The following is a 26,939-nucleotide window of genomic DNA, read 5'->3' as shown; positions in this document are numbered from 1 at the left end:
TTGAATGCTTCATTGCAATGCTTATATAACCTACAACACCTAAAGGCAACATGTGACTCTCGGCCCACTTTGGTCACGCGGTCAATGACATCAGCAGAAGCGTTACGGACGTAGATGTGTATTACAACACATGTAACAACCGGCTGTCTGGGAGCACCAGGGTTTCATTTTAACCATTATACCGTGAGTGGACCTAAGTTAGATGATGATTGTCATCTTACGAGCACAACCAACACATTTGGATTAAAGCGTTTGCTTCAGAGTGCTTCTGATGAAGCTAATACGTGTTAGCTTAGCTAGCATAGCTGGTGAACTTTTACCATTGCTGCTCATTGAGTAACGTTTAACTTTATCATACCCGCGCAAGCTAGCCGGGCAGGTGAAGCTATAGCTAAAGGTAAGGACAGACTTTGAGCCCTTCAAGGGTATAATTTAATTTTTTTTCTAGCTTCCAAAGAGGTGCTAGCTAACAGGGTTGTACTGGTTGGTTAGCCAGTCCGACTTCCTTCGTGTGTCGTTCGAGGTCATTTTCTACCGTCCATCTAAGATAGCCAGCTGTTATCGGGAAACTAGCCATGAAGAGCCTCCCATTCTTCTGTCGTGGAGAGGTCATTCGAGGCTTCGGGAGAGGAAGCAAAGAACTCGGAATACCCACAGGTGAGTTACTAATCTGCCATTAATCTGTTTGAAATGTCAGCGCCGACTGTATGTGGTTACGACCTAAATGTCCGTCAGTCATTTTCAGATGATTTGAGTGGTTACTGCTCATTCCTGCTGGTTTCCAGCTGCCAGACGTTTGTTACCGATTTACTCTGAAAGGCACTGATGACGACACGTTTTTACACAGCAGGCTAACAGCTTGGCAGATGATGAAAGCGCCGAAATAATAGCTATTATGTAATGATGGCTGTTTCTAGAAACGTGTAGGAAAATATGCAAATGAATGTTGAATAACTTCATCACCTGAGAAAGAGACAGAGGGAGCGAGAGCAAGACAGACAGAAATGCAAAAACAGTAACAGTGAAAGTGGATATAATAATAGTAGTAGCAGTTGCAGTGGATGTCAGGCACGACCATGGCAGGGGACGTAGCTGTAATCCACAATCCAGATTCAGCCACTATCCATGGGAACCTGCAAGACGACAAAGCCCAGAGGCTCCGGGGAAGTAGGACATGAAAGCATGCAAATGGAGAGGGAGAGAAGCACAGAGGAGCTCGGTGTATCTCATCTTATCAATATGTTTCATATTTTCAAAGTGGGGTCAAACTATCTTTATGTTAAGTAATTGAGACAAAGTGTACATTAACAAACATCATGGAGACCCAAGATCCCAAAACGTGAAGTTTCTTTTTACCAGGTAATTGTCAAACCTTATGGTAAGTTTCTCAAACCCAAGAGACACTGAACAAAGAACCTTTGTAAACAGAGACAGGTCTAACAGGATGATAGAACAGTTCGTAGATGGATTTCCAGTTGAGGTTATATTATCAACCAGTTAAAAGGCTTCTTTAAATAGATGGTGTTCTCTGTTTAATAGGACACTAACTTAATTACTGAAGGAGTGGTTCGTCTAGCTAAACCCACTTAGTAAACTTTTTCTGACAGTTCCTCACTTTCTCTCTCCCATCTCCAGCCAACTTCCCTGACTCAGTGGTGGAAAGTCTTCCAGCAGATATCAGCACAGGGATCTACTATGGTTGGGCCTGCGTGGGTAATGGTGATGTCTACAAAATGGTGATGAGCATTGGCTGGAACCCGTACTACAAAAATACCAAGAAGTCTATGGTTAGTACAAGCCAAGCTGCATTCACTGCACACAGCTTGCTGTTTCAGTGAGAAATAAAGCAAACTCATTGCAAACCTATTTATAAATTGTCATATAGCCTTGATGATTTAGGGTCGTGATGGTATGATCACAAGCCCACTTGTTCCCTCACAGCTTTAGCTGGAAATCAAATTTTCCTCAGTGGGACAAAGAATATTTGTTTTGAACAAAAAAATGAACAAGTGCTCTTTGAAGTTGTGTTACACAGGGCTACACACACAGACAGAAAGTGAACATCTTGTGCTAATTGAATATACTGTGTCCATTTATTTAAATCTAAGTGATTAATCAACATGGTTTCATTCGTGGCTGCACTTGAATTTGTTGGAGAAGGTTAAAAAAACATTGATTGTCGTCAGTGTCGTGGTTTGTCTCATTTGATACTCATATATTCAATATAATATATTCAATTTCTGCATTTCTCTAAACAGTACAGTATAGTAGAGGGGAAAGCATGGTTCCTATTACTGTAGCTCATTTCATCGTGATTCAAGAAAAATACATCAAAATCTCAAAAATCATCTATAGCATGTCAAACAAAAAGGACTAATTATATGTCAACAGTCATATGATTATATTTGTTGGCTTTGCTGACCTTAAGGCATGTTCTAGTGCTCACATTGCTGGGGCTGTGGATGTCAGACTGAATTGATCCTTTCAAAACCTTTTGCTCTGCCCCTCTGGGCTCAAACAGAGAGAAAGATCTTGGAACAAATCGCATTAAATCGTTACAATTTGTCAAGACTGTTGGGAACAACTGAACTAGATTGAATGCTGTTGGAAAACCTTGTAAAATAGTGAAAACAGTTATTTTTGTGTCTGCTGAAATGTGTAATGAGCTGAGAAAGTACTTTTCATGTCCTCACTCTTAAACAACTGTTTTGTATTTTGGAATTTCTATGCTGAAATTGCAGAAATTGGCATCAAGCATTGCAATAGGACAATACTCAATACTATAATATATTAATGCCAGAATTTCCAACCCACACATGGGTTGTCTTTTTTCTGCTCCGATTAGAGAGTTCAGTCAGAGGTGTGGAGATAGGTTCCTTTCACAAATGCAAAGTTCATTATAAATTAATATGAATTAATTGTGTTGAGGAAGTTTTAAGAGGATAGTGGCAAAGTCTGACATTTCTTTAAGTAACACCCCAAACTTTTCAGTGAAGTGAAAGCCCTTGTTGGAAATGAAGTTACAAATTTTGTGTTTTAAAAAGTTAAGCTACATTTTCATTCCTTAAAATGTCTCACTGCGGTTTCAAATGATTCAAATATTTTATTCATGCCAGTGAACTGCTTTCACACACACACACACACACACACACACACACACACACACACACACACACACACACGCACACGCGTGCGCCTCTGGTCTCAGACTGCACACACCTTTTTGTGTTTTTACTCCTTTTGGAAGCATCTGCTCTGTGGACTTTCTTTGTCAGCAGTATGGTTTATAAAGTTGCCCAATAAATGGAGCTTGCATTTTGGATTTTTTCACCCCGCAATTCCATTTTCACAACAGCAGGTGAGCTGCTTGTTGTGGGGTCTTGTTGTTAGTGACTACAGAAACAATTGAAACCACCGTGGTATTGAAGAGCACCAACCAGGTGCACCTACAGGCTTTTACAATGGCATACAACTAAGGTGGTACCAGAGCACGTCTCTCTCTCTCTGTTTCCCTGCAGAGCATATGTAAATGTCCACAGACTGCTCTCACAATAATTAATGAACATGTACAGGCAGAGGAGAGCAAGGGGAGATTGTCTACTCCTTAATTGTCATCCTCCCTGATGGATAAAAAATTAAAAATGCTAAAATTGCTTGGCAAATATACTTTCGTGGCCTTCAGTATACCTGGGTGCCAAATAAAATCTTTGTGTGAGAAATACACAGGTGCCATTTTTCAGCATTTATTTAGCAACTCCCTGATTTTTTGGAATTTCCAATGCAGAAGCAGGACTAATGGCAAGTCATTCTAATACAGTCTGCTTTGATAATACAAGAAATGCAGCACATAATATTTGACAGTGGCAGGACTCTCATAAAAAGTGAATCTTTTTTGGTTTCAGGAGACCCATGTGATTCACACATTCAAACAGGACTTCTATGGGGAGATTCTCAGCGTTGTCATGGTGGGCTACATCCGTCCAGAGAGAAGCTACAACTCACTTGGTGAGGCACCTCTCTCTCTCTCTGAGTTTTCCCATGCCTCCAGATATGATCTTACCTCTTTACCTACCATTACCCCCCATATTTTACACACATCATTGTTCTTCTCTTTGCACCTCTTGCACACTCTCACTGTCTTCCCTTACTTTTGCATGTCATCATCATCTCTCTCCTCTCTGTTCCTAATAGAAGCCCTCATTATGGCCATCAACAATGACATTGAAGAAGCCACGGTCAAGCTTGAGCTCCCAGAGCATCTCAAACTGAGAGAGGACAACTTCTTCACCAGTGCTCCCAGCTCGTTATCAGCCATGACCCCCACCACCGCATCTGCCTCACAGACTATTATGAACGGTCACTGACAGCTGGCTGTGACTGCAGCACTTTGTGTACACACACACACACACACACACACACACACACACACACACACACACACACACACACACACACACGCACACGCACACACACGAACAACATCAAGGCTTCTAAATACACGCAGGTGTTTGTGTGTGTGTGTGTGTGTGTGTGTGTGTGTGTGTACTCATTAAAATGCACAGCCTCATTCTGAGATGTATTTGCTGTCGCCATGGCTGCACATGGACATAATCATATACAACCAATCTTTTTTATTATGTTTTACTTCGTCAGTGTATCTGCATTTAAAGAACTATTTAATTTCCTGTATGGATTTGTTGCAGACATCCAGTCACTTAATAGATTATGGGGTTTTTTTTGTATATATTTGCACCAGATTGCCTCGACACACTGTGTATGAAACTCTTTGGTCTAACTGGTCCTGCTGTAAATTTGAGATCTTTTATTTGAGAAAGTACCTAGAAATGCAGATTTTGGGTTGACAGTGACTGGAAAATGTGACTATCTGTGTATAAAGAATGACACAAATAGACCATAAACTCAGCTCTGGAAAAACTATTTAGCCAAGGTCAGTTTAATACATAAGTAGTCCTTTTCTGTTGCAGTTAGCTTCTCCATCAGATGGTTACAAAGATAGTCTGGGCATTATTATCTGTAACAAAAGCACTGGTTGCACCGTTGAATAACTTTATGCAACAATGTCACTGAATGGCATCTGTGTGGAAAAACAGGGAGATTAGGAAATGACGTACATTTAGCGGTATTAAAGTAGCCTTGCTTTGTCCTTTCATATTCCCCTTGAGAAAGTGTGTTTATTCAGCCCCGTCTTTAATGACACAAGCCCTCTTCTGTTAATCACTGCCCGAACAACTGACCCTCTTACGTTGGATTTGTGATTTGTGGTGCATCATATACAGGAATTATTTAATAACCAGCAGCATGTTTTTTTTATTTAATGGACTGTGTCCAAAAACGTGTTTAAGGATAGCCTCTAACATAATTTCACTATATTCGGCCTCTGGATTTGAGTGGTCACTGTCTTGACAAATAATTGTCTCCATTATCAGCCTATTGGGTTGATAGAGAATTGTAGATTAATGGTGGGCAGTCTGAGGAACACTGAGGTGAAGCAAGTTCTTATGCAAGTCAGTCAAGTTTTTGCGCTTCTTCACGACAGCTTGCCTGAGGTTCAGACCTACAGTCTCTCTATGGTTTTGTTACAGATAGTAAAACATAGATAGGTGCTATGAGATGAAGAAGTGTAAGGTCCACAGCTCCTTTTCCATGCTCTCATATTTACAAAGCGCAACAATCTTTGAAGTGTATGAACACGAGTTTCTACAATAAAAATGTAAAAGGATGATCGTGCAGAAAAACATACAGTACACGTCATATTTTGTTAAGAAATATGTTATAGTTCCTTTTTTAGGCCCGCTTTTAAAATTCTAACAATTCAAAAACTGTTGACAAAAAGGAGCAGTAGCTCTGCCACGTGTGTGTGTGTGCTTACAAAGCAAATGGCAAATTGTTTTAACTGAACGAAAGTCTAATTAAGTGACGTGGGATTTTAGGTCTGCATTGTAATTCACTTTGTTAAAGTGGTATTTAGGGAGGGAACGATGTGACTGCAAGTTATGAATGTTGACGTTTATCATGCAACAGTAGCAATGATTCTCCTATGAGAAGAGTTTCACTGTTTTTCCAGGTACCTGTCTATTCTCAGTCTGGTAGTTTTTGTAGATTTCCAGTTTCTTAACTGAAAGGGAAATATGGTTTAAGTGTCTAATAGCTTGAAAAAGGCTTCCATTGAAAGCCGAAAGAAGGAAGGAACCAATCCAGAGAGCAGCACTGAAATTATGTTGATAAATTCGCCGCTCTACAAAGTTTTTTTTTCCAGCTGAATGCTATATTATCCATTATATTCATCCTCTAAAGCACTTAATGTACAGAAGAAGTCTCACTGTAAAACTTGTATGTGCTGCTTCTTCTAACCTGTCAAACACTTCATAACCCAAACACATTATTTTGTTAAGGTTTTCCAGACTCATTGGTTCTAAATATTTGTTGTAGTTTACACAGGGACCAGGGTTACTGCATGTATACTTAAAGGTTCAACACAGCCTTTATGTTTTCATTCTTGTGTTACATATATAATTTAATCAAATAAATTGTTTGATCAAGCATTTTTAAGTCTTTTTTAGCAGCTAAGGGATCTTTCTGGCATCACTGGATGATACCTACCTGCATATCGTTGTCCTAATATCAATATCTACCATGTCATAAAATAATAAATGTTAAGCAAATTCCTGTAAAATATCTTTACATGCACCCCTTTGAATTCTGGCCTGCTATTGGTCACATTCTCTATAAATGTCGCTTTCAGCACAAGCAGAGAGGAAGTGGGCGTAAAGAATAAACCAGATTTTCCTGTAATTTCGCATTTAGCCTGATCATGCATTTGGTCTAAAAAAAAAATCCTGTTTACTATATACTGTTTCTTCAATTGAAATTAAAAAGTCAAGCAGTCACACTGGACACATGAATGTGTTTGTAGGTTAAGTGTCACTGCGGGAACAGAACCTTTGGTCTGAAGTTAAAGTTTAACCTGTCATGGTTCAGGAAGGAAACACCAATGTGAACACTGAGATAACGTGTGATGGAGGTAAAGTGGCAGATGTCCCAGAATCAGTGTTGTGTCTGTATTATCTAATAGGAGATAAAACACATAAAACACTTAGCTTTCTTACATAATACAATTACACACCACATCCAATGTGAACATGTTGCTAAGCTCAACAATTATGGCCAACAGCTAACAGCAGCCACTTGTGTATCAGTTTGCATGCAATTGTTCCTGAAATCCACTTGCAGGTTAATTCATAACTCATATTGTCACCAAGATTGCACACTCACAACATGGATCACTGTCCAGTTTTATTAAGAAACAATTATTCACAGCACACATCTTGAACCAAGTGAAGAGAAAAACCTTAATTATTTACTGTTCACACTGTCCGTTGAGTGGGACGCAGACCTGTTATCATATCAGGGAGACAGCAACGTAATCCAAATGCACAACCCTGAAGTCAAAACATTAGAGTAGAAAATACTTTTGAGGAAAAAGTCCTGATAAATCACTTATTCTGCAACCTTCTGCCGTGTTTAGAGCAGAAACACGGACACGTGCGCAGATGCAGACGAAACAAGACGAAACCCCTGAGAAAAAAAACGTTCCTCTGTGTGTAAGCAAACCTGATGTGATCCAAACAGTACCACACAGTTATAGACCAGATTGTGCTTCAGGATAATTTTTGCCTTGAATTTGCAGTGTGATCCGTTTTTCCAAATTAAACAAAGAGACAGTATAACAGCAAGTATTGACAGTTAACAACAGTGATGAAAAACCAAATGATGCAGGAACAGAGGAATTAGATCACATGAGCATACTGTCCAAATTTTTCAAAGCAATATGAGTGGACAAGGACTACCATATCTTTTTATGTTAAAAAACAAAACAATGTGTTCTTTAAATTAAGTGATTTCTTCTAGAAAATGTAAACGAATACATGAATATGATTGTCAGCACACTCACAAGTTCCCCTGAGTTTTGTGACTCAAATAAGAAATGAACCTCTTTGTACGATATGTCTCTTAGGCTGCATAATCCAGTGTAAACCAAAATTATCGATGTTGAGGCCAAAGACTAGACCAGAAAAGAGGTGGAGAAGTGAAGTCAAAGTCATCATGATGAAAAGTCGCCTTGACAAGGAAAAAAATGGAGACAGAGTGCTGTGCATCCAACCTTGAAACCAAACATGAAACAATCTAATCAGTGCCACCAATGCAGCTGCATATTAGATAGCAGGCCTGTGTAAACATGGCTCACAGAGAGTTGAACAGGAAATTGCTGATTGCACCATAATGATCAGTGTAATAAATGCCGCCCTGATTGTATCATTCCTGATAATGTAATTGAAAAACCTTTTCATCTAATGAAACTTTGTACATGTTGCCCTCCTTCACCCACTTCACCGCGGAGTGCTCTACCTGCTGATAAAATGGTCTGAAGAGATCCAGCGTTTAAACAAGAATGAAAGAGACATCATGTATCTGGAGAGTGCCCCCCCAATTTAAGGCAAAGAAACAAAACGCAGAAGGAAGAGACTCTTCTTTCCAGTCAGGTCTTTCGTGTTTTCTTCTCATTTGTATGAGTAGGTCTCATCATCATACTCCAGCTCGATCTCATCGTCATCCAACATGCCGTACTTGAACTTCCGATACACTGTCCCATCTTGTGCCATGTACACAATATCATCGTCATCCTCTTCCTCGTCATTCTCACAGTCAATAATTCTGTCACTGTACTCCTCTGATGAAGAGGTGGTGTTGGGGGCCTTTAAGGCCATCCCTTCATTGATGTCCAGTTTCTTGTAACCTCCAGCTTTGGTTTTGGGTGCGATGGCGAGTGATTTAGACCGAGTGCTGAGGTAGAGGAAGATCCCTCCACCCACAAAGAGGACAAGCAGAACGCAGACGGTGACAGCGAGTTTGGCGCTGCTGCTTTGAACCTCTAAATCCTCGGCTTTCCTCATCACAAAGTTGACACCCGGGATGCACTCCTCTGGGAACGCAGAGATGGAGCAGACAATTAGGTTACACTGGACAAAAACAATGTGTATACTGGGTTTGTTTCTGATGAATCCCTGTCTGGCATTAGTGTGTTTTACAAGACTTGTTTCAGTGAAATGCAGTCTTGTCTGTTGATGACCAGGAAAATGCCTTGTAATAGGAACAAAATTTTGTCTTTCATTCTAAAATACTGAAAACTCCTGTTTGGCAGGAAAATGAAACTCATGCCTACATGGTGGGGAAACCATCAATTAGATGAATTATACAGGGCAACCATTACAAATGAAACATGCCCTGAAAGTATGTGACTGATGACTCACACACGCCTAAACACTGTTTTCCAGGAAGGAGTCTCAATGCAGTGGGTGATGCAGATGGGTGTGTTTTGCTGGAAATCTGTGTCCCAGTGTGGGTTTTTGTTTACCTTGTGACGCCGTGCAGTCACAGCACTCCCTGGATATTGGTTTATCCTCATCGTGCGTCTCGCTCCCACAGCAGGACAAGCAGCGGCTGTCCTCAGACAGGATCCGGGGAGCGGGACACACTGTGCAGTTCCACACACTGGGACCTCTGCAGTCCAAGCAGGACGGGTCACACGCCTTGCAGATTGGCTCATCCTCAGAACCCTGGAACAGCAGATGAGTTTATGACACAGCTCACAGAGCAGCCTAGCCAAACTGCAGCCATAGCTCCAATATATTATTCATCTTTTCATGACGCAAATGTGAAAGGTTGGTTGAATATAAACAAAACCTTTGCAAAAGAACTCACCTGCGAAGCATCATAGAGGCCCACGAGACACCTGGAATCGCAGATGCCACTCATGAACGTGTAGCCTTCATAACAGGACTGACAGGCCAAAGGGCCATTATCTGGAAGGAGCGAGGCAGAGACAGAAAGCGATATCACACGTTGGGAAATGGTGTTTTGACCCGTTAGATCCAGTTCAAACACTTGAGCGTAGAAAATTCGTTAACAAATTTCTCAGCTAAATAATGCGAAATCCCCCAAAAAACACAGCCCAAACAGCCATGACAGGCTTCCTTTACCGCTGCAGGTCTTGCAGGTGGGGTGACACTTGTGACAGGTCTTAGACAACCTGTCTTGGTAGTAGCCTGTAGGGCAGCTCTTCTGGCACTGTCCCCACTGCCTCATGTAGACGTAGCCCTCCCGACAGCTCAGACAGTTTGTGTTACCATGACCCCAACAGTGCCTGCAAGAGGGGTCACATCGCTCGCAGACCATGGTGGAGGTGTTGCCAAAGTGACTGTAGAGGAGAGAGGATGTTTGTGATGCTGCCGGATGAGAAACGACGGCCGACTTTGTGCGTGTGTTCTTCTAACCTCTCTGAGCAGAATTCCACGCAAGTGCTCCCCTGCTTGAAGAGTCCAGGTTTACAGGTGACACACTGCACGCTGTGACGGCCAGCACACGACTGACAGCTGAAGTGACAGCGCTCACACACACGCTCGTCCTCATCCTCGGCGTAGTACCCCTCAGGACACTTCAGCACACATGTGTCATCTGATGGACACAAAGTTGGGATTTTAGTAGTAAGTAAGGGAGTAAACTATATTTATAAAGCACCCTTCAAAACCAGAGTTACAAGGTGATGTATAATGCAGAAAGATAAACAAACACATAAACAATAAATACAATAAAAACTAGTTGGCAGGCACACATTGCAGAACAAAGTGCATAACTTACTCAGAAGGAAGTGCGGCTCATTGCAGCTGAGGCATTGGTGTTTGCTCGGCCCGGAACAGCGATGGCACAGTTCGTGACACAGTTGGCATTCCCCATTCTGGTCCATGTATGTGCGCAGAGAACACCGACTGTACCACACACAGTGTCCGCTGGCATCTTTACGCCTGTTGGTATCGCAGCTGAGGCAGGATGAGGGCTCATGGCCTGAACAGGTCAGACATGACCTGTCACAGTCTGGGAAAATGAAGACAACTTCAGCTAATCAATCCTGTAATGATGAAGCTGGATTTTTGTTTCTTTTTTTGCATGATCAAAACAAACTTCCCCACCTCTGCATTCATTGGTAGTCTTGTCATAGTAAGTGCTGGAGGGACACTGAGGCAGACACTTTCCATTGTAACGGACAGCATTCGGGTTGTGACACACATCACAGTCATCAAAGTCCGGTCCGTCACACGAGGCACAATCATCATGGCAACGCACACACTCCTGTTCCTGCTCGCTGGTAAAGTAGCCATCAGGACAATCATCCACACACTTATCCTCATGAAGGAAGTAGTACTGGTCACACTCTGGGGGAAAGATAAACAAAGAGTAAGAAAGGCAATACAGTGTTGCTGTTTGCAAAACAAACAAAAAAAACTGAAATGAACACCCTTCTCTAATCCTCCTCTCCACATCTTCCATGTCTCTAGGCTTCGCTGCTCCACCCAGCTCACTTACTTTTACATAGTCCATCTTGATTGCACTCTCTACAGTGAGCTGGGCAGGGAAGGCATCCTCTCTCTTTGGCATAGTAGCCCTTTAGACAGTGTGACCTGCAGGAGTGGTCCAGCAGCAAGTACTGTGTCTCACAGCTCAGACAGTAAGAGGAATTCCCCTGGCAGGATGCACACTCTGGAGCACAAGGCTGGCATACACCATCTTGAGGAAACCCTCTGAGAAAGAGGCATAGAGAGGAGAAAATGAGGTATTGTGATTTATTATGACGGTGAGTGTTCATGTGCAAGTCAAGAAATGAGAAAACAGGAAAAGAACCTTTGACACTCCACGACACACTCTCCATTGTGCAGGTAAAGTCCACTGCGACAGCGCTGGCACTGCTGGCCATTCTGGCACATGACACACCCCTTCAAGCAGCTGTCACACTGGTTGGACGCCTTGTTGGCAAATGTTCCAGATGGACAGTGAGGCATACAGGTCTGTTGAGCAGTCAAAAAATGACCTGAAGACAGAACAAATCACACCGCTGATATGACACAAAGGATATGTCAGTGGACAACAACTTGTTTAAATGTAAGGTAGATTCTTCGTCATCCTTTCTCACATTGCTGAAGCAAGTTATAGTTGAGTGAAGCTCAGTGTTATTTGGCATACAGACAGCAAATGTTCACCTGTGTAGCAGCTGCTGCAGTCCTCCCTCCCAGCAGCAGAGCAAGTCTTACAGGACATGTGGCACAGCTCACAGTCACCCTGACCTGATGGCAAACAGTAAACAGAAACCAGGACAAAATATGTAGATGTGAATGACGTAGACAGCAGGCAGAAACGAGGGGTCATGCTACCTGAAAGCATGCAAGATGAGATGAAAAATAGACTAAGCAACTAAACATTTAGCACTGGGGTAAAATGAACGTGTGCGTACTGTTTCTGAATTGTTTATCAGAGCAGACAGAGAGCGTTTGAGAGGGTTTGCCCTCGAAGCACTCGCCGTCCTTCAGTGTGAAACCATCCTCGCAGGAGTCACAGTCGTCATATCGTGGCCCTCCGCAGGTGCGACAGCTGCGGTGACAAGGCTCACATTCCCAGCTCTCCTTATCCACAAAGAAACCTTCCTTACAGTGATCCACACACTCTCCATCTGGACACACAAATACATGCCTTTACATTCTCTATATACCTTTAAATGTATTTTTTAGTCAAAGACATACTCCTCATGGTACAGTGACACCCTGTCTTATTCTGGACTTGATAATGACACCATAACTCGGTCAAAAATTTGAAAATATTCATATACATATCTACCAAAGACGTATAATCCCTCTTCACACCAGTAGCACTGGGAGTGGTCACAGATTACACATCGTTTGTCTTCACACGGAGCACACACCATGGTGTCGTCCTCACTGTAGGTCCGATCTGGACAGGAGTGATGACAGTCTGTGCCTAACCTGACAGACAGACAGACAGACAGACAGACAGACAGACAGACAGACAGACAGACAGACAGACAGACAGACAGACAGACAGACAGACAGACAGACAGACAGTATTAATATGAGGACATACGTTATGAATTTGGGGTAACTCCATAAAACTTTCAAATGACTCACTGGTAGTAACCTTCTTCACATTTGAGGCAAACAGTTTGCTGCGCCTGATCTCCTGAATCCTCTGTGGTGAAGAGCAGAAATGAAAACGAGTCATTAACGACAGATCAGACGTACTGTGAATTTGGGAACTGGTGATATGGCTTTGTTTGCAATCTCAAAAAAAGAGATAGCCCACTGGATCAGCCATAGTTTCAGTTGATACAGCTCGGGTTGTATTTATTTAAATGTGAAGTTTTTCCTGTTTTGCATTGACGTGTGCAAAGGTGATGCAGCAGTCCTTGTGTCTATCTCTTCATGTTGAAAAAGGTAAAAATGACAATATAATTTAAGAAATTATTGCTGTGGTGGGAAGTGTGAATAGTTTGCTGTTTATTTAATTAAAATGTAGAAAAATCCTCTCTAATATCCCATCTCATCTACTGTGCCACCAAAGCCAGACCAAACTCAGTTTCCTTTAACACCAGCAGGAGGCACTCTGACAACACACTATAAACACGCTCAGTTCACTGTAGAATTGAAGGGCACTCAGATCAATTGCCAGCTGAACATGATCAATGCAGACCCGGCAAACAAATCTAACCCAGAGGCCTTCAAGCAAATGTAAAAGTCACAGAATCTCTACAGGCATCAAAGTTCGATCTGTAATGTTTGTGAGTTTCTCTCATCTTCAGGAATTCAGAAGTCAGTGTGTGTGTGTGTGTGTGTGTGTGTGTGTGTGTGTGTGTGTGTGCGTGCGTGCGTGCGTGCGTGCGCGTGCGTGCATGCGTGCGTGTGCGTGCGTGTGCGTGTGTGTGTGTGCGTGCGTGTGTGTGTGCGTGTGTGTGCGTGCGTGCGTGTGTGTGTGTGTGTGTGTGTGCGTGCATGCGTGTGTGTGCGTGCGTGTGTGTGTGTGTGTGTGTGTGTGTGTGTGTGTGTGTGTGTGTGTGCGCTGTCTGTTTAGCTTGTGCTGCAGGTGTGCTTTTGCTGATCAACACAAAAACAAGCATAATGTGAGTGACAGGTTATGTAAAACATTTGGATATTTCTTACTATTTTTATATATATAGATTATTATTTGAGATGCGGGAACATATGCTGGAGATATTAATAAGTAATTCAGGTGTGTGAGGGAGACTGTTTTTGTACATACACCCAGGGAGAAAGTTCATTTTTCTTCCAAACTAATTAATTCCTGCTGTCAATCACAAGCATCTGAATGGTAACTGAGGAAGAGTCACGCTGTCATCCCTCAGTCCAACGATGTCAAAATATCCCCAAGGACAGAGGGAGCAGGAACGGGGGCAAGAGGAAGAGAAAAAAAGGATCAGACAGGAAGCAGAAAGAGAGAGAGAGAGAGAGAGTAAAGGAGAGTCAGAAGGGGGGAGAGAAAGAGATGGAAATAACTACTAAAAAGCACCTTCTGCAGACTTTCCCTTGGGACATTCATCCTCTCCAGAAAAGCCTCCATCGAACCCCACACCCCATTCCTCTCTCAGTTTCCTTCCAGCACCCACAACTTAACACTGCACTGGTTTGCACTTCAATGCGGTCGACAAGCCACTACCTGTGAAAGCAATTACTCATACAGAGAGACACTGGGAGAAAGGAAAGGTGGGAGGGACAGAGGAGCCGGAAATCATGCCTTCAGGCTGTGTCTATGCAAGGAGAGAAAATAGCGCCCGCATAAATATTAACTGTGCAAGCCAGGGGATGGGGGATTTCAACAGAATTTAAACTGGCATACATATCCTGAAGTATGCACTTGTGGAATGTGCGAGCACTCACACACACATTCACAGTCTTCAACACACACGATATACACAGTCACACCTTAAAGTGATTAGCACTCAGTTTCAGTAAAAAGTGGGGATGGATGGACTCAGTTTTTCTATCACCTCAAATCGTCGCTTCAGACTGACATAATGTGTTTATCAAGACACGTTTGAGAAGTGCTGATAGAGAAGTAGAATTACCATTGCATCACATGTGCGTCCGTGTCTGTACAGATTCATGTAATATAGTGAAGACTTTGAAGGAAGTTGATAAAAAGTAATAAGTGTGTTTTTGGTTAAATGGAAGTTATCACTATATTGGTGTGTATGATCGCAATGAATAACTTCAGTGAGAGTGCCGTCTTCACTTAGAGACTATTTTTGAGTGCAGAGGATGGACAGAGAGCTTCAGCACATGGCGCAATGTCAATAAACTGAAGCTCTATATCAGCAAAATCAGTGAACTTGTGGTGGACTACAGTGCTTCAAATACGGATGTTACTGCAAAGCAGTTACAAATTGTAAAGCGTTGACGTCTTCAGCACATCAAATCTATACAATTAGCACAGTTTGAAGGTGGACACCCAAGATTAGTGTTTCAGTATCTGACCATATGTGAAATATGGTCGCAATCTCCCCTTCTGTTCCTGAGTTATGGTCTTGAATAATGGCCAGAGCATTATGGTGTCACAGTGAAGTTGACCTTTGACCTTTTGGATATAAAATGCGATCACTTCATTTCATCCAATGAGGCATTTGTGTGAAATTTTGTAATAATTAGTGTATGAATTCTTGAGTTATGTTCAAAAATGTGTTTTGTGAGGTCCCAGTGACCTTTGACCTTGGACCACCAAATTCTAATCAGTTCATCCTCCAGTCCAAGTGGACATTTGTGCCAAATGTGAAGAAATTCCCTCAAGGCGTTCCTGAGATATCACGAGAACGGTTTGGACGGGCAAGCCGAAAACATAATGCCTCCGGCCACAGCTGTCGCCGGCGCGGAGGCAGAAAAACAGCGTAGATGTGTGAATATTATGAAGCGAAACACTCATGAGAAAGACAGCTTTCTTTCAAGCACGGGAATGAACTGCGCAGCATCAAAACAGCTGAACACTGGAGGTGAGATGAGCTTTAGCCAACAGCCTCTGAGCTGCCATTTCCTAAGTGACACAAAGCCAAGACAGATTTGAAACATGACTAATCCAATTATAAAATAATTTCCAACCCTTATTACATGATTAGGGAGTAGAGCATGCAGAGAGGATTAATGGGTACAAAACTGATGATGAGTTAAAAAAAAGAACTGAAGTAATTTGATGGGGGAGATAGGACTGAGTATGAGCTCCCGGCATCTTATCACACACCGTCAGGCTGCTGAGCTCATTGATAGATCTCACACAACAGCACATTACAAACTAACACCAAACGCACACACACAGCTCACTTACAAACTTGTAAAATTCATCTTAAATGTATAACGCAAGCAGAATGAAAGTAACGCTTCAGTGCAAATGTTCAGAATACAAATTTTTGTTGCCTTTTCGGAACAATAACCAGCCAGTGTTTTCATAAACTGGCCTAAAGACATAATGATGGGGGTGAACTTCTCCTTTTAACACGTAATACTGAAGGTCTTAATCCTAATCTATATCTAATACTAATTTTGATTTAAGAATAGCACCCACATCCTAAGCCCAAAGTAGCCCCACAACAAAGTGGGGGGCATCTAAATTACTGTAAACATTTAAAACTGGCAGTCATAAGCTTAGAAATACAGAACGACAGCGGTCTAAACATGCACACACACATATTAGATGCCAGTCTCAGACTCCGCACGTTCTGTTTCATCTTCACTTTAGCCCGTAGCATCGCGTCACAGGGCCAATCATCTCAGATCTCTAATCTGCTGACTGACTTGTTTAGCTTGCAGAATTGTGATTACTAAGAGTGGGTGGGTGGCAGGAAGGCTGTGGTGGGGGTGAGAGTGAAGAAATATATTCCACCCAGAATGCATAATGACATAATAACAGCCCTTCTCCACCTCAGACTAGCTCAGCACAATAACAACTTTCTATGGTATGTCAGTAATCATCTCCGGGTGAAGGAAGTGCTCTCGTTTTTATGTGGCTTGTACTGACAGGGTGAGGTGTAAGAGCACATGGAGTTAGATTTAGCCTTTACTCTATAAGCTCTGTCTTAGATGTCTTTTTAACTATAGATCAAGGTCCCATGATTATTTGGTCCTCAAAAATCACCATGTTAATACTGAGATTGGGAAACTGGTTCTTAAAAGCTATGCTCCACACAAGTGGAACAACCTGCAGAAACTTTCAAAATTAGACAAGCTAATCCCTTTTAATCAATTTAATTCCCCTTTGTCTGCATAGAGCAATGCGAATGCATGCATTTTCTCTGAGCTGAGTTGTCCCTCATGTTCATGTTGGGGTGTTTGCTGTATAATTTGTTGATGTATCTTTCGTGTGCTTCTATTGTTTTATATGTATTACATTTTTTTTAGATGCATTCTAAATGTTTTGTAATCAGGGTGCCCTTGCAAAAGAGAGCTTGTAGTCAATTTGCTTCCCCGTTTTAAATAATGGTTATAATAATAAGTCTTATCAAAACACCATTCAGAAAAAGGAGGTTTTAGTGTCCTGTTTTGCTGTACATGAAGCTGTGTTGACTTTTGATATTAACCAACAGTGTGGATGGAAACAGCAGTGGAGGGACAAATACTGAGCAGAATTTACTCAGGAGTGGAAAATCAATTTTTTTAACCATTTGTGGGATAAATAATGTCTGCCTGCGACATAAATTAGATTTCAGGGAGCTTTTGTGGTGATTGATGTTGAAGATAATCAACACCAGTTCAGCAGAAAAGTAACAAATATCAGGTTTTCTGCACCTATATGAGTCCAAGTACTAATGCGGTCTAATGGGGTAAGGTGCCTGATAATTAAGGAAGTGAAGTGCAGTTAAATTCTAACTGCATGCTTGTTCAAATGACTTCCCTCGTGAGTGAGGCTGACTGAAATAAACAAAATGTTCATTAATTGCAGGACAACTTATATTTTAATAATGTAGCTCAGCCGTCAAGGCTCATTTAAGGTCACTTCTAATGATTTATCTGCGGTAATAGAGAGCCTACAGCCAAGAATGAGGTGCAACAACAATCAGCGGCGGCATCATTAGGAAATACAGCCATCCCACCTCCCAACTAGTAGAGTTAATTATCCTTTATTAGGTGTCATGATCCAAGCAACCCGGACATCACTGTATCAGACTCCTGAGGACTGAAATGATAAAAGTCTTCAAAAGGGTAAAACTTGAGCTGTAGAAGTTTTGTCATCAACAGTCACCTTGGCTGTTGAAGCTATAGTGCACTTGGTATTATTTCTACAATTTGATTGATGGGAAGGCGAACGAGGTAGGAAGACAGGAAGTGGGGAGGGAGTGAAAGACGCGGTCTGCTTACTGCGTTTACATTGCTTGCAGCCCTCATCGCAGGGGAGACAGTCCTCATTCTTTGAGTCTGCAACCTCACCTGATGAAAACAACAGATAAAACAGTGGATTAAAAAATTGAGGAAGACATAAAAAATAGCGATGGAAATAGCACACAGAGGATGACAAAAGACCCCCAGACCCCCCAAATTTGTTCATTGCTAGATGACAGTTGTTTAAAATAAGGTTTGGTAAAAAGAAATGATAAACTTCAAGCTACTTTCAACAAATGAGCCACAGCTGTTTCAAGTGGACTTCAGTACTCACCGATATGATAAACAAATTACTGCCTGCCTCATAAATGACCATGGTGATGTTTTATGGTCATGAATCAATAAGAAGGTGCCGCTCTGAAGGACCAGTGTGTTGGATTTCCTGACATCTAGTGGTGAGGTTGCAGATTGCAGTTAAGTGAATACCCCTCACCTCACGCTCTCCTAACAAACATATGGAAGGACCTACAGTGGTTTGGTTTGTCCCTTCTGGGCTTCTGTACAACATGGCGGTGCCACATGGCAGACTCCATGATGAAAAGTAATGAAAAACACAATTATTCTTATTTTCAGGCAATTACACACTAATGAAAACATACTTATGATTATTATATTTCTATTAAGGATGCCCCTAAATCCTACACACTGGACCTTTAACAGCGCTTGTCTTATTTTAGCTAAATTACACACTTTGCCATTGTTTCACCCATCCATCCATCCATCCATCCATTATCTATCCCTTTCGGGGTTGCGGGGGGCTGGAGCCTATCCCAGCTACAATGGGCGAGAGGCGGGGTACACCCTGAACCGGTCGCCAGCCGATTGCAGGGCCACATGCAAGGACAAACAAACATTCACACTTACATTCACACCTACGGACAATTTAGAGTCATCAATTAACCTAATGAACATGTTTTTGGTCTGTGGGAGGAAGCCGGAGTACCCGGAGAGAACCCACGCATGCACGGGAAGAACATGCAAACTTCACACAGAAAGGCCCCGCCTGACCCGGGGATCGAACCGGCAACCTTCTTGCTGTGAGGCACCCGCACTACCTGCTGCGCCACCGTGCAGCCATTGTTTCACCCTTTCAGCAAAATTATAGTTTCATTTTTATGCGTTTATGTGTTGGATGTTATGTCGCATCCGTCATTGCTCTACCTGTGACACCAACAAGAAGAAAGAAGAGAAGATAAAAACTGACAAATTAACAGTTAGCTGGTGAAACAAGCACAACTGACAGTGTCGCCTGCTCCAGAGCTCAAGCTGTCTGTGGGGCCTGTTGAGACCTGCCTGTCTCCACATTTCATCTCATCCCCCCTCTCACACACTTTATATCCTGACATACAAACTCCCAACATTACTCATCTCCATGTCACACTCAGTGTAGTGAAGTTGTAAATGCCCTTCTCAGCGTCTCCTTATCTCAAAAAGCATCTCACTGCAAACATTGCAGCTCTTTCTCAATCCTCCTTTGGCTGGCATTCACATTTGATCTCAGATGATGAGATAAAGTGCAAAGTGTTCATCTTTCACAATCTCTCCGAGGATAAAAAAAAATCATCAAATGTTATGTCGTTGAACAGATCAAGAACAGAAAGTAAGAAAGCACACACCGGCATTGAACAGATGGAGATAGATGAACTAAGGTAAGACAAGTCATTGACTGTAGTTTGTCCAGTGGGGCTTTTTTTTTTTTTTCCGTATTTTAAATATTTTCTGTTTCATACAAAATTAAAGAAATCAACATCACCAACACACAAACGCAGCGTTTCTGTGTCTCTGTGGCCATGTGTTGTGTCCTCTTCTGATAGTACGCAGATTCTTTCATTGCTACACTTTTAAGTGTCAAAAGCACCATAAAAAAGGTCCTGAATCAGATTTCTTCAATCACTGTTATCTTCAGAAGCTTAAAACTCCTCCTCCTAAATGTGTATTTACCACACCTGACACTGAAATCCAAATACTTTTAGAACCATGGTGTACTAGTTCAAAGAAGTGAAGAACAGTTTCCTATTCTTTGGTCAGTCTATTTATATTTCTGTCAAATTGTGGCTCAGAGCCCTGTCTGTTGGCATATTTTCTTTTGGCATGTTTTGAATTTGAATTTCAATACTTGCTTTAAAATGAGGTCACTGTGCTACATGTGTGTTCCCTGAGGTGACGTTTGCCAAATTCAGCCCAGCTCTGTGACCGTGGTGCTGAGCAACAGTGGCAGCCATTATAAAATCCCTCCCACACTCTTCACTTATTCAACAATAGTGTGATGTAGATGACATTGTTTTTACTTATGCTTTTATTTCCCTTAAACATTACTCAAAACGGCAACCTCTGTAAAAGTCACCCACCTATTCAGCATTACTACAGGATAATTAAGTGTTTTTCATAGTGGCATCAGTAAACGAGCATGGCTCTATCAGCATCTCTCACCTGCGGTGCACTCCAGCGGGACGCACCGGTTATTCCTGAGCCTGTGTCCTGGGCTGCAGTGGAGGCAGTGATCTGCTGCCGTACAGATGAGGCAGTCTGCAGGACAGGGTTCACACTGTTTCCCTGCTGAGTGGAAGAACCCCTCCGGACAGACATCCCGACACTGACCGTGAAAGAGGTACCTGGCCACCCCAAACTTATCTAGATGGGGCAAGAAAAGAAAAGGAAATGTGTACGGGAAATGTTCTGAGAGACAAGAACTCCAACAAGTGAAAAACAAAGAGGGTATGCAGACCACTCAGACAGAGAGTCAGAGACATGTGCACAGAACCAGCCAGTCACAACATCGGTTTGACTCTAATTGTCCAAAACGTCTGTACTAGTGTGTGTGTGTAATTTCATGCTTGTCTGGGCGTGTGCGTGTGAGTCTCTGTGTTTTGAAATGGACACTTTCCTAATCTTAATTAGCCATCTCTTTTCTTCCCTTGTTCCCTGTTACGCTCGCTTCTGCAGTTCTGTCTTCTCTTTTTACCCTCTTGAAACAGCAGGGGTGTGAAACTCCACGTTGCTATCAAAGGTCAGTACCATGACGTGCCTGCTCAGTACGTACCAGTATGCAGTTTGTGTGTGTGTGTGTGTGTGTGTGTGTGTGTGTGTGTGTGTGTGTGTGTGTGTGTGTGTGTGTATTACTCATTACTGGAATTGTGGGTGAAGACTTGGGTAATGGTTAAAGGAAATGAATTTATGTCTATGTAACATCCCTAAAACTGATGTGTGTGTGTGTGTGTGTGTGTGTGTGTGTGTGTGTGTGTGTGTGTGTGTGTGTGTGTGTGTGTGTGTGTGTGTGTGTGTGTGTGTGACTGGCCAATAGAAGAAGGTTGTTTTGAGAGAGAAATGACACGGGCAGATGGAGGGTCTCTTCATGTTATTATTGTTATGTCTCATTGAGCCTCAGACAGACCTGTAATTAAATGGAACCACATTTGCAAACACAGTCTGACAAACTTGCCGGCTAATTGAGAGTGTGTGTGCACACGTGGGGTGGGAGAGAGAGTGTGTGCAAAGGGGAAATCTGGTGTTAATCTTCTCCTTGGCTGTCTGGTACCTCCAAGTGTGAGTCTAGGTGTGTGTGTTTGTGTGTAACAGAATCTCCCCAGTGTAAATGCATTCATTCTGACAGCCATAATACGGTCTGTGACACTGTGATAAACACGGTTATTACTACCACCTTCAACTTGATATTGCTTCAGCTGTGAGCCTCTAATGAAGTCCAGGCTTTATCATAACGATCGTTTTCACACTGATTAAAAAGGTTTTTTTATGGACTTTGGATTGGCTGCACAGGATCCTAAGATCATAAAACTTAGCAGAAGATAAGATTTTTAAAGGAAGTGAAAGCAGTCAGCAAATCCATACACAGCCTGTCCTTTAACAGCCAAAATCTGAGAAACGTGCTGTGACCTCTGCATGAGGATAGAACGAACAAATGACTGATTCCCCCATTTAACACATCTATCAGCGGGCCTTGGCTGAATTACTGCTTTAATTAGATTCATTTACTTTTAGAGGATTGATTGGTGGAGTCTGGCACAAACGAGCCTCGGCTGGATCCGTGTGATGTTACACAAAAAAAGCACGTTTTCACTCACATTCCAGTCACAGTTGCAGCTCTGCAGAAAGCTACCTATGTCACTTCAAAGGCTAAGAGCGTGCAGGTTTTATAGGGCGGAGAGAATAATTGTTGTAGAAACTGCTCAAACATATAAGATTTTAATTATGGTTTGCTCCTCGCTAACTGGGGCAGCTTCATCCTGTCAGTTAAAGTCATGCAATATATACAAATTCTGAAGGTTTTTTTTGATTGAATGTGCATTTCATTATCAAACAAGGTAAAAAAAAAAAAAAAAGAAAAGAAAAGAAAAGAAAAGAAAAGAAAAGAAAAGAAAAGAAAAGAAAAGAAAAGAAAAGAAAAGAAAAGAAGTTAAATCAGACTTTCTTCTAAATCTTGACCCCGGTTAGCTTACCTCTGTCACAGCTGGTGCAGTTGTCCGGTCCCTCGTCAGTACACTCCTGACAGGTGTGGTGACAGAGATGGCACTGCCTCCCCATGGCATAACGTCCCTTCTGACAGCGGATGTTGCAGCGTCCATCATCAAAGAACCTGCAGGTTCACATAGAACATGCAAATCAGCCTCAGCCACAGTAAATAATACATAGATTAGCAGTAAACTTTGTTTGTTTTCCCTTTAAAATAAGAAGCAATGCAAACAAGCAAAAAGCTAAAGAAACCATACATTTACTTATTTGCCTCAAAGAAAACTTCTCAACTCAAAATCTCTTTTTGTTAAAGCAGAATCACTAGAAAAAGCTGAAAAAGTTATTTGACTGCAGTGACTAGAGTTTTTGTACTAAGCTGCTGTCTACATCTGCACGTAAGATTTCAGTGTTTGCAAGTGCACAACTACTGCTGGTCGCGAGGACCACTGTCTGCAGTTTATATACAATACAGTGAAGATACAAGGCGAAACAGACGTGAGGATTTCACTGCAGAAAGTTTCATGTGAACCCGTTGAGAGTTTTTGGTCATGTGGCTGCAGCTGCCATGTTCAGACCAACATCAGCTTTTAGTTGCTCATGTTTTGAATAGGACGCGGGTTGATTTGGTGTGATTGGCAGAGCACCTCCTCACCAGTATTACTTATCTCCTCAATTATAGATGTTTGTGTATTTGTGGTTCTCACAGTGTTGTAGGGCAGCTGGTGCAGTCCTCCCTCTCTGGACCGCTGCACTGCAGACAGGTAATGTCACACAGGTGGCACTTTCCATGGTGACTCAAGTACTCTCCTGCAGACGGAGAGCAACAGGAAGCAACATGAGCCCACACCTGCCTCATGAGCCTCTTCAAACCGTTTTTCTTACTAATTTGGTTGTTCCAAGCTTTGTTTTTATTTGTTTACCAGTGTTGTTGTGTGTTAGCTCACAGCTTTCTTTTTTCTTTACTTGAGTGACTTGAGTTGATGCTGTGATGTGTCCTAGTTGCGCCAATTATAACCAACAGCGAGTTGTTGTTGTTTTCATTTCGGTGAAGGTCCAGCTCATTATCCCCTGGCTTCTGACATCGCCTGCACAACAACGGCTAGATCTTCTTTTGGGTGTCTTTGTTTTGTTTTTGTATTACGTACAAATACATTTCACAGGTTTAAAAGCATCTTTGAACATGTTCAAAAGTTTGTCAGTGTCAGTCTGTTTCTAATTGCTGAGTGCTTTTACAGTAAACAGAGCTATTTTTTTGGCCCCTTGTGAGCTTGAAGACATTGATTTCAAAACAACTCAAGACTTCTTAGACAAACACAGATTATGACTGATTTCTGTGACAAGCGTGAAGTTACAAAACCTCTACTCTACAATAACAGACATATATATCCACTTTGAAAAGTAAACTGATTCAGTTTTCAACAGAAAATGAATGTGTTTCTGCATCGTCATGGTTAACTGACCCTGGCCTTTCACCTACTCTGGCAAGTATGTGAGGAGCTTCAGACTGTCTAGTCAGAAAGATTATGAGACCTTGGGGTATCTCAGTTTCTTGACATGCTGGATAGAGACTGGATTCTGTTGTTTAGACTAGATAGTGAAGACCTGGTGACCTTCTTGTCTTCAGTATAACTTGACTGATTGTTCGGCAAACCAACTCCATGCACCACTGTTCCCTGGTTCCAGTCACTGTAAATAATACATTCATTTTAAGACAGCGAAGCCTAATGAGGGTGTTTTTTATTCACCACAATCAACAATGGCCTGAACGTACAATTTCTTTCATCATATAGCCACAACAAAAAAATGTCCTAAATTTTTAACTCTGCATGATCTCAAACAGTGTGTGTGGAGTATGTTCTCTCCATGAGGGGATTCCTGCCTGCAGCCGTTCTGCAAGCAACATTTTTAATAACTTATATTAGTGGCCAGGTAATGGCAGCACGAGCAGGTCCATGGCTCTGCTATGTGAAGGGGAAGTCAGCTTGCTAATTAGAGCAGAGTTCCAACAGAACCATCAATACCAACTTCTCATTTGCTTCTTTTATACTTGAGAATAAAATGCCTTCCCCTGGCCCCATGGCCACAACCCCCACTGCTGAAAATGCTGAAAATGTGCGTAGGTTTTGGGAGGTCGGAAAGTTTTTGTTGTAAAGCGGACTACAGGCTGGAAATTTTGTTTTGGGCGCCAGACATCTCAACACCTGGCAAAGCAATTGTTGAATCACTGACACTGATCAAAAGCATTATCACACTCCAGGCAGATATATATCTGTCATTCCATAGCATGCCGCATCAGGGATCATACTTACTGCAGCTGCAGCATGGCGAACCAATCAGATTGACCAATGACTGTCTTGATCCGTATGATTGAGCGTTATGTAAACTTTGGTCACATTCGCCCAGGACACACACAATACGCATATATGCTATTGTGTCCAAAGTTGCTAAAGGATCGAGAAAGAAGTTCCAAAAAACCCATCAACCTTCAGCTTCACACTTGGCAGCAATGAAAAGAGCCATAACAAAAGAGGCATAAACATTGTCTCCTATCCCACCTTTGTATTAGACAAAGGTGACAGACACTGGCTCAGGCATAAGGATGGAGCTGTGTGTTTGTGTGTGCGTGTGTGTGTGTGTGTGTGTGTGTGTGTAAGAGAGAGAGAGAGAGCGCATCCTTCAAGGCAACGCCGAGGTTGTCTGTGCTCTCTGGCTTTCTGTGAAAAGCTCAATTGTTCCTTTCAAAACAAAATAGCTTCTTTGTGTACAAACACAACAGGCGGTGGCTTCCCATTCAGCGGAGCTCTGCTGTAACCATTCAAACGGCCCCCGAATAAACGCCGTCACTCTCCCTCACACACACACAAATTGTCTCCCTGTCTTTCTGTTTGTCTCCCCCTCACTCACGCACACAAACAAACAGGGAGCCAAGTTCTCAAGGGACGGAAAGCCGCACAACTCCACTCAGCAAAAGCAGACACTTTGGACTCCCACTGCCAAACGGGAGAAGAATGGAGCGGAGAAGAAAGAGAGCCTGTCACTCAGGGGAGTAAAACTTTTCCTCTGTTATGGACTCGGCTGACCTTGTGAGGACACTGACAGTCTACTCTGTAGGAGAGGGAGCCCTGTTGGCAGATATCACACTGACATCCCCCACACCTGGTCCTGAATCCCAATTCCCTGTCCCTTCTACCTCCTGATACCTGCACATACTTGGTCCAAGAAAGTAAAAAAAAAAAAAGGTATATCACGACACCTCGCAGGTGGCTGAGAGAATATTAACCACATCGTTCACCTAATATTTTGTCTTTATTCAGAGAAGAGTTTCATCTTCTTGACCTGAGTTAAGTTACACATTATTAATCCCTGCAGGGAAATTCCTCCACAGTGTTTCATCTATCTACACTATTCAAAAAGACAATTCCTTGTTCAAGGGCAATGGCAGGATTATTACCTAACATGACTGGCTTTTGGAGTGGGAAGCTCCTAAAGACAAAAAACACACACTGACAACCGCTGAGCCTGAGTGCTGCCCACCCATGAGTTACAACAGGATAAACTAAGATTTCTCATGGCTCTCCACGTGATTTGTGTGCTAGCAGATGCCAAAACCTGGAGGGACAATGTTAACTATGGCCAGAATCAGACCCGGAGAGAGCTCAAGCCATGACAAGAGGTGCACTTAACAGAAACAACATTTGCTGGGAGTTTCATGTGGACTGAAATCAGCATTTATATGCAAGATGCTGGCTTTTATTTTAAAATCAATGAGCCAATAATGACTGTGGGAAAACATGATTGATTGTGTTAGTCTTGTAGGAGTACCAGAAAATTGTGCGCAATTCATTGAAGTGAAAAAAGGTCCAAATCTAACTGTAGGGTAGTTCTCACACAAACTCGATCACGCGGTTTGTGTATCGATGCAAGTGCTCATCACAGTTGGCACTCAGCACCTGTGTGCGCAACTGTATTATCTGTAAAACTTGTGAATAACAGGGATGAGTTGATTACACCGCTGAGTAAATCAAGTTCTTCCCTGCTTCAGTGAGAAAGACATGAATACAACAGTGTAACCTTAACAGCATCAATGAGCCATTGAAAAGAATGATTTCAGCTAAATCCACACTTAAATCCCTGCTGAAAAACACAGCATTTGCCAAAGTAATAGTAATATAACAG

The 26,939-nt window shown here is 42.2% G+C and overlaps 2 protein-coding genes across 2 annotated transcripts; one reads left to right on the top strand and one right to left on the bottom strand.

The window, feature by feature from the left end:
• Positions 1–83: 83 nt before the first annotated feature.
• Positions 84–6,563, top strand: rfk (riboflavin kinase). The gene is made up of 4 exons (XM_070965409.1): positions 84–657; positions 1,636–1,787; positions 3,903–4,005; positions 4,192–6,563. The coding sequence occupies exons 1-4, from the start codon at positions 576–578 to the stop codon at positions 4,362–4,364; spliced, it is 510 nt and encodes a 169-aa protein (XP_070821510.1). The 5' UTR covers positions 84–575; the 3' UTR covers positions 4,365–6,563.
• A 2,016-nt stretch (positions 6,564–8,579) lies between these two features.
• On the bottom strand, positions 8,580–25,971 carry LOC139332138 (proprotein convertase subtilisin/kexin type 5-like). Its single transcript, XM_070963859.1, has 18 exons — positions 25,920–25,971; positions 23,468–23,570; positions 22,751–22,887; positions 20,727–20,927; positions 18,276–18,344; positions 13,050–13,110; positions 12,742–12,887; positions 12,413–12,577; positions 12,111–12,194; positions 11,755–11,941; positions 11,440–11,654; positions 11,046–11,288; positions 10,717–10,950; positions 10,353–10,533; positions 10,059–10,276; positions 9,781–9,881; positions 9,434–9,635; positions 8,580–9,001 (listed from the first exon to the last, which is right to left on the bottom strand). The coding sequence occupies exons 1-18, from the start codon at positions 25,969–25,971 to the stop codon at positions 8,580–8,582; spliced, it is 3,021 nt and encodes a 1,006-aa protein (XP_070819960.1).
• Positions 25,972–26,939: the final 968 nt, after the last annotated feature.

This window comes from Chaetodon trifascialis, chromosome 6 (genome assembly GCF_039877785.1).
Source record: "Chaetodon trifascialis isolate fChaTrf1 chromosome 6, fChaTrf1.hap1, whole genome shotgun sequence".
NCBI lineage: Eukaryota > Metazoa > Chordata > Actinopteri > Chaetodontiformes > Chaetodontidae > Chaetodon > Chaetodon trifascialis.
This window is presented reverse-complemented; position numbering and strand designations above follow the sequence as displayed.